We start from the raw sequence: 10,898 nt of genomic DNA, 5'->3' as shown, positions 1-10,898 counted from the left end.
ACACGCACACACGCACCTATACACATGCGTGCGCGCGTGCACCCATGGACACCTCATTAATATTTTCCTTCCCAGTGGACGCTCGGGCGGTCGGCAGGCACTGAGTCAGACTGAGTGTGAAATGAACTGGATCACCATCACCACCTCTCTGCTCCAGGCAATTTTGTATGATCCAAGTGAAACGTGTAAACTATATAGTTCGGAATTAAAAAAGAAATCATGGTTGATTTCTACCGAGCGGTCATTGAAAGTGTGCAAACCTTCGCTATTACTGTTTGGTACGGAAACATTTCCAAGGCAGAAGTTGCAGCCCTTAATTAACTCACTCAGTACGGCCAGTCCTCTCTTCTCCTCTACACAGACACATCGGATGTCCAGTGGGTGTCTCAATGACCCAACCTTTAGTTTCCGTCGTCAGATTTGTGGTATTCTTTGTCAACATTCACCTCTTCAGTGTAAGAGCCTTCCCCTTGTAATATTTTTATGGTGGTAATTGGGGTGAAACGCTGTTAACGTCGTCTCTTTCGCCGTTCGTATGGAGAGAGTTAACAGAATCGTAAAAACTGCCACCAAGGTTACCTTCTCTAGAAGACATATATTATAAGCGGCTACTTAAAAAAAAAAAAAAAAAAAAGCAAAATCAATCAGCCAGGACGAATCACATCCAGCTTTTGGGATTTTCGAGATGCTCCCCTGTGGTCGACGGCATAGAAGTATAAGGACGAAAATCAATCGCTTCGCCAATAGCTTTTTCCCCAAAGCAGTCAATGCCATGTCTCTCGAACAAATCCAGTATGAAAAATAGAATTGTGCAATCAACAACCATCTACCTGAAGATCTAATCATCAGCCCATCCATGTGTAATATGCGGCTTCTGTTCAAAGGTGTGTGTGTGTGTGAGAGAGAGAGAGAGAGAGAGAGAGAGAGAGAGAGAGAGAGTGCGCGTGTGTGTTTATTGATATGCATTTGTATGTATCCTAATTTTTACTGTACCTGTGTTTGTGTATGATTTTCAATTTGTGTTCGTACCTTGTTATGTACTATCCCCCCCCCCCCCACTCATCCCCCACCCCCAATATTCCTTGTGACCCTGGTACACTTGGTAACAAAGACATGCTATTCTACTCTCTCTCTCTCTCTCTCTCTCTCTCTCTCTCTCTCTCTCTCTCTCTCTATATATATATATATATATATATATATATATATATATATATATAATGTCGTTGTTTGTTCAAATAAATAAAAATCCGCCAGTCAGGCGTTCCCTCGGTGTTCCGGTCTGCCTGTCTGCCATCTCTCTCTCTCTCTCTCTCTCTCTCTCTCTCTCCACACACACACACACACACACACACACACACACACACACACACACACACACACACACACACACATGACACATACACATATTGTCACATACATTCACTTAATGCCACACATTACATTCAACAAACGAGAACTTTCACGCCACCACTTTACTGATTTTTTGGAGCGTGACAAGTTGATGGTTGTGGCACGAAACTGTACAGCCCGTGACCCGACACAGGGAGAAGAAAGGACCCAAAACATGGCCAGAACAGTCCAACGGTGTCCTCGCGATTGACCTGTTTCTGGTTTGCTCTTTTATGTATGTGATGTAAATAGTGATAAACCCACTCTGTTCTGTTGGTGATCTGAGCACTGGAATTGAACACAAATAATATTTTAACGCTTACATTCTTGTACGAATTGTTTGTATGTATGCATATGTGTGTGTGTGTGTGTGTGTGTGTGTGTGTGTGAGACAGAGAGGGAGGGGGGGAGGGAGGGAGGCATAATAGGCGAAACGGGAATAGCGAGTAGGCGAAACAGGACAAAGAAACTCTCAGGAGGCCATTGAGGGTCGCGGCACGATCAAAGAATTTGGAAAACGGCACCTGCAGATGAATCGTACTTGTTCCGTCATTGAACATCTTCTCTGTTTAACGCCACTTCCTCACTTTCTGTCCTGGTGATATCGATCTGTAGGTGAGGAGATCAATTTGTGGAGGAGTGGTGGAGGTGGGAGGGAGGGGGAGTCGAATTCTTGAACCCCCTTTCACCACCACTCTCCTCTGTGTGTCTTTGTCTTTCGTACATTCTTCTTCCATCCCCCCACCCCCACCCCCAATATACCTGTCTTTCCAACCCCATTATTTCCACGTCCATCGGTTAGGTGCGCGCTTGATCGACCACCGCGTGCTCTTTCGTAGTTTCAGCCCTCCGTGATTGATGATGGTAAGGGAGCTTGTTGGTCTTAAGTGATTTAAAAAAAACAACTAAATACACTCAAATGAAGAAAAGATGGTCTTCGTCTCTTTTGCTTTGTCCTCTCCCCTGCTCTTCTTTATGAGTACTGCACACAGAGAGATTCATGTGGACTCGATGTAACCCCAAATCCCGAAAACGCTCTTATTCCTTCTCCTCCCCTCTCCTCTATCCCCATGCCCCCCCCACCCACCCTCCACCCTCAACCCATCACCCCTTCTCTCTGATGGTCTGTTTGTCCGTTTGTACGTCCGGCTGGCCCCCTGTCAGTGCTGTCTGGCACCAGTCAGAGAAGCGATGCTGACTAAGGAATGGAACGTGATTCACCTGCCTGACTGGTCACACGCCGACACATCACTCTCCCGACACCGCCGACACCCGCAGCACTCATCCGTGAATCACCTTCCCTCTTCTTCTCATTGGCTCCCTTCGCATAACTGAGCGAATCAAAAGGGAGGAAGTGTAGACAGTTTTGTTTGCTGCGTGTGATAACGCGGGGGGGGGGATTACGTTTACCTCATCGCACACCGCTGACCATCCCATCTCCAGAGAGTTATGACGTCACGTGCTCCGGCTCCCCAAAGACACAGCAGAGGAGAAATGTTTACTCAGAGCTTGGTTGTCTGGAAGAAAGTGAACAAATATATGTGTGTGTTTCTGTAGCGGAACGGTCACTCAGCTGCTGCGGAATATTGTGTGCTGCTGTGAGAGTTGGGCTTTACATTGAACAGTCCATGTGACTGATCACAGTTTAGGCGACTACCAGTATTCGAAGTAATAGTAATAACTGCATTATCTTTTGTCACAACAGATTATTTCTCTGTGTGGAAATCGGGCTGCTCTTCCTGGCGAGAGCGTGTCAGCGCCATCCATATAATTTTTTTCTGCTTTTTGTCTGTCTGCAGTAGTAGTAGTAGTAGTAGTAGCAGGATGCTATTGTATTTGCGACGGACTTGTAGAAATAGTGAAAAAGAACAACGTTTCTTTCGTACATTTTTTTTTTCTTTTAGAGGACTATGTATAATCATACATGAGGCCCTTGGAGAGGACGATGCAGGCATGTTTCGTTTGATCCTTCAGAATTAATTCCAGCAAGGATGTTTGACACCTTCGTGTGCAAATGTGGCGGTGGCGTGTGGTCTTTGATTGCACGTTGCAGATCATTCAGGTAGGTGTTTGAACCGTGGAAATGGTGTCTTCTAAATCTCGTGGTGGTTCTTCCCGTAACCCGAACTGCCCATCTCTCCTTCCGTGTCTCCCCCCCCCCCCCTCTCTCTCTCTCTCTCTCTCTGTGTCTCTCTCTTTAGTTTTCCCCCTTCCGGAATTTCGAGAAAAGGAAGTTATTTTTGTTGTTATTGTAATATTTTAATTCGTGTTGCGCATTGTACTGGCAACATATGATTTTTCCTCACTTGTTTTCCCTTCTTCCTCTCTTTCTTTCTTATTCTCCTTGTTTCCATCATTTCTGAATCGTCACACACACACACACACACACACACACACACACACACACACACACACACACACACACACACAGCTGCTGGGGGAGAGGGCTGCGTGTTAGTCTCGGATTGGGTAGGGCTCAGTTATAGGGCACGGGTATGAGGATCGTGCAGTGGTCTCTGTGCTGGGAAATTAAGTGAGGCGTAGACTGTTTTGGCGCCGAGAGAACTCGATGGGGATTTGAAAACGGAGGTATTTTTGTAGTTTACAGTATCAAAGCAGACACAGCAATTTTTGGCGCCCCACCCCCCCCTTCCCACCTCTCACCCTCTCTCTCTCTCACCCCTCCTCTCTCTCTCTCTCTCTCATCTCTTTTTAAGCAAGGACTGTTTACGTTCAGTCATGCAAGATTGGAAGGTGGGGTACGTGCTGTTTATCAAAATGTCGAGTTGATACTCCCTAACACGTCTGGCCTTTACATCTGAGAGAGAGAGAGGGAGAGAGAGAGAGAGAGACGTGTCTGTGGCGGGGTTGGGCCCCAGAAGGGTTTAGGAAGTGATATGATACAGTAACCTCCCCCCCCCCCCCCCCCCCGCCTCCCCCAGCCCCCCGCCGCCCCCGTCCCCTGTCCCCTCCCACTAACCCCCATCTCCCTGATCCCACACAACTTCTTACTTTTTTTTTTTTTTTCGTCTAGTCCTCGTGGGGAAGAAGGAAGGAAATATAATAGGGTAGAAACTGAAAGTTACCTTTGACATACTCCTCTTATCTTTCCCTTCTTTCTTCCCTCTCCCACCGACCCTCACATCTCACTCTTTGTCTGACTGTCTGTCTGTCTGTCCTTGTCTGTCTGTCTGTCTGCCTGCCTGCCTCTCTCTCTCTTGTCTGTCTGTCTGTCCTTGTCTGTCTGCCTCTCTCTCTCTCTCTCTCTCTCTCTCTCTCTCTCTCTCCCATCTCTCCCCCATCTCTCCCTCTCTCTTTCCGACTTTGTGTCACTCGCAACCTTCGAGACTTGCCCCTAACATCCTGCAACAGTAATTGTGTGTGTGTGTGTGTGTGTGTGTGTGTGTGCATGCGTGTGCGCGCGCGCCGCGCGTGTGTGTAGGTGCGTGCGTGCGTGTGTGAGTGTGTGTGTTTGTGTGTGTGTGTGTCAGTCCGGGTGGTGCCAAAAGTTCAGGGTGTAGTGTTGGCGTCTGTCTGCAGCGGCCGACGACGGGAAGTGTTATGTGTGTGGGTAGAATTATGTCTGGCGTCGTCCTCAATCCCTCTCCCTGCCCCCCACCCCCCTTGTCTTTCCCGCCACATACCCATTTGTTTTGTTTTGTTTTATTTTATTTATTTATTTATCGTTCCAAACATCAGGAAATCGCGACAGACGAAACCGTTAAACTTACAAGATAAGCCGGTGAAGGGTGTGTAGGGGGGGGGGGGGGGGGGGCAGACGGAATGATGTCTGTATCGAATTATCGTTTGTTTGTTTTTCTTATGGGTGCGGGGGAATGTTTTGTTTTAAACTCTCCCTCTCTCTCTTCCCCCTCTTCTTAAGGTTGGAGTGGAGTGGGAGGTGAATCTGCACGGAGGCCTCTCTCTGGTAACCCCCCCCCCCCCCCCCATTTCCGTCCCTCCCTCTCCTCTCCATCTAATCCATCTCCAACGATTCCTGCAGACAGGGGAGTTGGGGAAAACAGAAGAAATGGGAGGGGTAGTTGGAGGGATGGTGGCGCCAGTGTGTAGAGGTAGTGTGGTGACTGTGTTGTAGTGTGGCGCCAGGGACTGTCAGGAAGATCGTCGTCAGCTTGCGTTGCCGCTTTAGTGTGAGTGTGTGTGTGTGTGTGTGTGTGTGTGTGTGTGTGTGTGTGTGTGTGACGGGTCCTTCACCCCACCTTCCGCACCCCTCCCCGCCTTCCTGCCTATTGTCTGAAGGAAGGGTTGGAGTTGGTTTGGGGTGGTGGGGGTCAGTGGGGGAGTGGGATTCCTCGAAAGAGCGTGTGAGATGGGGTGGGGGATAGGGTGGGGGTGTCTGTTGAGGGGAGGGAAAAGGATACATTGTGTGTGTGTGTGTGTGTGTGTGTGTGTGTGTGTGTGTGTGTGTGTGTGTGTGTTTACCCCTCTGTCGATCTCAGCATAGTATATACCCCCCCCCCCCCCGTCTCTCTCTCTCTGCCCCTGCCCCCTGCCCCTATCTATTTGCCTCTCCCTCTGTGTGTGTGTGTGTGTGTGTATATATATATATATATATAATTATGTATATATCTCTCTCATGCAGTCTGTCTCGGTCTCTTTTTATCCATCCTTCTCCAGTTGCAGTTAATCTTTGCTGAAGTCAGCCTGCAAGCAATAAACAACGGCCGTAAACGATTCTGGCAATTACCTGCGTGTACAGAATCACACAGATAACACAGGTAAATAGCTACAGTCAACAGGAATTACAGTGTCCTGTTATATTTTGTTTCGAAGGTATAAGTGAGCATAGGAGTGAGGTGGAAGTGTAAAAAATGTTATGTTTGAATTCATTAACATGTGAGTTCCTTGTTAATTTGGTGTGTTATGAGTGATTTTGTGAAGCAGTAGGCTAGGTACTTGTAGTGGTGGTGGTGGTAATAGTAGTAAATAGTTCAAAGAAGACGAAAGCAAATAGTGAAGCCGTTCAGTTATCCTGTCTTAAATGGACAGACGCAGAGCATCGGAATCAGAAGTGATTTCGTCAGAATCTGGTCTCGTGCGTGCACCAATGATGCACTTGTGGATGTAAACTGCTGATCAGGATGTGGTCTGTGTCAGTGTCTTAACTAAACCTGAAACCTGACGGTGTTGCCGTTTTTAGTTCTTTTCTTCTTTTTTCCTTTTCTTTTTTTCCCCTTCTTTTTTCTCTCCCCCCCCCCCCCCCCCCCCAAGCCCTTGATGCAATGGTTGTGTGTACAAACTTAATTTAAAGGGTGACAAGGGGATCGTAACGAGCACTTCTGTTGGCACGTGTTTTTGGCTCGAACTCAAGTTGCCTGAATCTTCCTTACATGGAAATGAATGTGTCCCTCCCACCTCGCGTGCTCGTCTTGTGTGCTTTATGTTTTGGGGGGTCGACTCGATTTTCACACACACACACACACACACACACACACACACACACACACACACACACACACACTGTGTGTGTGTGTGAGAGAGAGAGAGTGTGTGTGTGCGCATACATTCTGTGTGTATATAAATGCGTGAGCATTATTGACAATACCTATCGGCTTTCTGACATGTTTGTTCAGGTGCATGAACTGCACAGGGTATGCATGGTCTTGAGCTAGAATTATTTATTTTACCTTGCTGACTTGGTTGCTTCCATCTGGCTGATGTGGGTGTGCATATGCGCGCGCGCACACACGCGTGTTTGTGTTGTTGGAAAGGGGGGGAGGAGGTGAGGAGGAGAGGACTGAGCTGTAAAATTTTATGGTTCATGTGGATTTTTGTTTTGTTTTGGAAATGACTTATTACTGGTAAAACAAACAGATAAAGCTTAAATCTTTTATTGTACTGCTGTAACAGATTACAAAACAGAAACAAATCTTCTGAAAATCTAAGATGCACGACACAGACAAGCTTTAATAATAAAAAAAATAAAAAAATAAAATTCCGGATCAGCGCCTTCCACCTGAACATGGAAAAGTTAGATATTTTAAATGCCACAAGAAGCCAGACCTTGTGGCAGTGTTGTAATGAACTGGAAAATGAACCCATGGTTTTCAGTAGGATTTAAGTTTGCATTCATTTTAAAAAAAATAAGTATTCAGTTCATGCTTCAGTGCATTGACAACCTTTTTTTTTTTCTTTCTTCTTTGCATTGTAATAAATTTCATGAGCATTTTTTATTTCTCTTTCTTAAAGTTCTTTGAACACACACACACACACACACACACACACACACACACACACACACACACACACACAAACACACACGCACGCACTCACGCACGCACGCACGCACACACACACACACACACACACACTGTTAATTTTTTGTTAAAAAAAAAAAAAAAAAGATAATAAAAACGCTCCACGCCCCACACCGTCCTCCATCCAGATAATGTGAGTAGTTTCCCCTTGAAGAGGGTGGTTCAACCATTTTCTTCCCGGTCATTAGCGAAGCAGACGACAGGTGCGGTGAGGGCCAAATGGCATCCATTATTCAGACTGCACACACATTAGCCCAGCTGCCGAAAACTGGGGGCGAGAGAAATTGAGAAGAAACGCTTCACACCTGGTATGGTAGGGGCGGCGCTGGGTTTTAGGGGAGCGTGTGATGTGAATGTGTGCAATGCTGCAGAAAATGTCGCAGCTTAGGTGAGGAGTTATAGCGGATTGGGGGTCTTTTCCTTTAGTACACGTTTCTACTGTAGTAGCTTTGTCAATTTTCTTTACAGTATAGCCCCGTTGTTGAAGACTCAGGAGTGAACACAGAACTTCCCTTTATCACATTGCTGTTACAAATTGGTTGGCGAGGAGGGGGATGGCGGAGGGGGGGGGGGGGGGATGGTGACGAGATGCATTATAAATGGGAGAGAAAAAGTTTCCAAGATAGGATTGTTGTCAAAGTATTTTTGTATAGGTTTCAGAAGGAAAATCATGGGATGAAATTTACAGGGATTGAATGATGCATTTCTTTTGCACTTGAAGAGGGTAGAAATGTATAGATCTATTTACAAGTTTCTTGGCAGCACAGATCTACCAAACTCAGATAATTTTTTTTTTCAAATTCAAAGTCTTGTGGTGTGACCTACTATATTGCTACATTCTTTACTACACAATATTAAGTTCAGTTACTCTTACTATTGTGATTTCTAACCAGCCCATACCAGTTTTTGGGAGCTTCCATGGGAGTTGTCATCACTGCTGTGATTTTCATACTTGACTGTTAGTACTTAATATGATAATAATAAAGCTTTTGTATTGTTTCCTGTTCTTTGAGAAAAACCTGTTGACGTGTAATCTCCACTGTCCACATTTGGTTAAATGACATGTTTATGAAGTGGCTCCGTTCCCTAGGGGTAGCCCTGGTGTTGATGAAAAAATGAGAGATTTCAGGTCTTTGTAACAGACCTGTTGACATAGTATGAAACCATAATAGGTTCCAAGCCTTTTTTTTTTTTTTTTTTTTTAAACAGGTGACACTTTTTTTTTGCTGGGCAGGTACCTGGTACACAACACCTATGCCAGCCTACAGAACAGCAACGGGCACCACCACAACCACCACAACCCCCACCACCACCACCACCACCACGCCCCCCACACCCTCGCCAACGGAGCGCGCATGGAGGAGGTGGGCGGTGGGGATGAGTTCCGCTCCTACAACCACGCAGAACGCCTGATGCGCAAGATGGAGACATGCGCCTCCAAGCGACAGCTGTGCGACGTGGTGCTGATCGCAGGGCCCAAGCGGCTGCCCGCCCACCGCCTGGTGCTCTCAGCGGCCTCTGACTACTTTGCCGCCATGTTCATGAACAATGTGCGCGAGGCCACCATGGAGGAGGTGGAGCTGAAGGACGTGGACCCCGAGGCTCTGGCCGCCCTCGTCCAGTACACCTACACAGGTAAGGGGCACACAGTACACCTACACAGGTAGGGACACACAGTAAACAGGGATACATAATTCACCTACACTTGTAGAGGCACACACTAAACAGGGACACAGAGTACATCTACACAGGTGGGGACACAATACACCTACACAGGGGCACATGGTACACCTACTCAGGTAGGGGCCATACTGACAAAGGTTTTTCACCCTTCAGGGTATAGCCTGTGAGACCTCCATAGTTTCCTGAGGCCCATCCTGTGCCTTTGCCTCTCTCTGTGTCTCTCTGACTCCAGGTAAAGCCCATCCTCTTGGTGTCTGCTAGAGGTTCCTTTGCTTAGAGTACAGGTCATACTCAAAATGATTTTATAGTGTGTCGCTTCATTGTCTTCTATAACGGTTGTGGACCCAGCCACATGGGTCATTTTAAAGGATGTGCATCCACAATGCAGAAGTTTGTTGTATAGCCAGAACACTTTTGACCTCAATGCTGCTTTCTCATAAAATAATTTTTTTGAGTTTGTTGTGATTGTCTTCTTTCTCTGTTGAAAGCCATCGTGCATCATTATTGCATAAAATTATGACAACAGTTTGAATGATTCTGATGTTGCAGAATGTGGGACATTTTCTCATGTAAACATAGATCATAATGTGGGACATTTCATGTGTAAGTTAGATCATAATTTGGGACATTTCATTTGTATAAACTTAAATGATCTGATGCCCTGTTTGATCCATCCAAGAGGAGTCTCATGACCACTGATGCTACAGACACAGCAGAAGTCTAAGTTCTGTTGGACAGGAATACTTTCTCAGTGATTCAAATTATTATGACATGGTTCATTCTTTTTTCAGTATTCAATTCAGGCCACCCCCCTTTTTATGAGCTTTTGTTAGAATTTCTTGTTTTGTTTACACAGCGTATTCAAACTGAAATTTCAAAAAAGAAGTAGCTGTCATCAACATGTTTAAGCTGATGTATGCTCACAAGTGTAATCCAGGTGTGTTTCATTCCACACTCCCTAGGACCTATATTCTGTGAATGAACTTGTCATTACAAACTTGACTATGCATCTCTGACTTCCTCTATTTTTGTCTCTCTCTGTCTTTTAGTCTCATTCATTCAAACACATCATCGACAGAAACAGAGCTTTACTCTCTCTTGTCCAAGAGTTTATTAAATAAAAAGTGCACTTTGTTTTTTGTTGTTGTTTTTTTTAAAGAAGAAAAAAAAAAGAAAGTTATTTCAACCATCCTTCAGACTTCATCCTGTCAGTCTTTCAAGCAATGTTGAATCAGCAAACACAGCTTTTCACTTACAGCTTCAAAGCTTTTCTTAAGATGTTAGATATGCGTGTTACTTTGAAATACTATTTTCGTCTCTGAATATGTTGGAAAGTTCTGTTGATATGGGCTGACAGCTCAATCAATAAGTATGTCAGTGTCTCCCTTAAAAGTCATGTCAATTTATTTATGAACGACATTTGCTTTATGTCCTGTCATGTGGTTAGAAAAAAACAAACAACATTGAGTGATTTATCAAATTACCAGAAAAAGAATATTACAGAAAAGAAAAAAGGCCGGCAGAATGGGTCACGCATGAAATGAGAGA

General features: G+C 45.4%; 1 protein-coding gene across 1 annotated transcript in view; it reads left to right on the top strand.

Annotated features, from left to right (window-relative positions):
* Nucleotides 1–10,898, top strand: part of LOC143283740 (kelch-like protein 5) — a 65,032-nt gene that overhangs the window by 37,127 nt on the left and 17,007 nt on the right. Inside the window, exon 2 of the mRNA XM_076590039.1 lies at nucleotides 8,902–9,302. Coding sequence (XP_076446154.1) covers nucleotides 8,902–9,302 — 401 coding nt within the window. The remainder of the gene's footprint in view (nucleotides 1–8,901; nucleotides 9,303–10,898) is intronic.

The sequence above is a fragment of the Babylonia areolata genome, chromosome 7 (assembly GCF_041734735.1).
Source record: "Babylonia areolata isolate BAREFJ2019XMU chromosome 7, ASM4173473v1, whole genome shotgun sequence".
NCBI lineage: Eukaryota > Metazoa > Mollusca > Gastropoda > Neogastropoda > Buccinidae > Babylonia > Babylonia areolata.
Note: the sequence above shows the minus strand (reverse complement) of the source record. Positions and strands in the feature narration are given on the sequence as shown.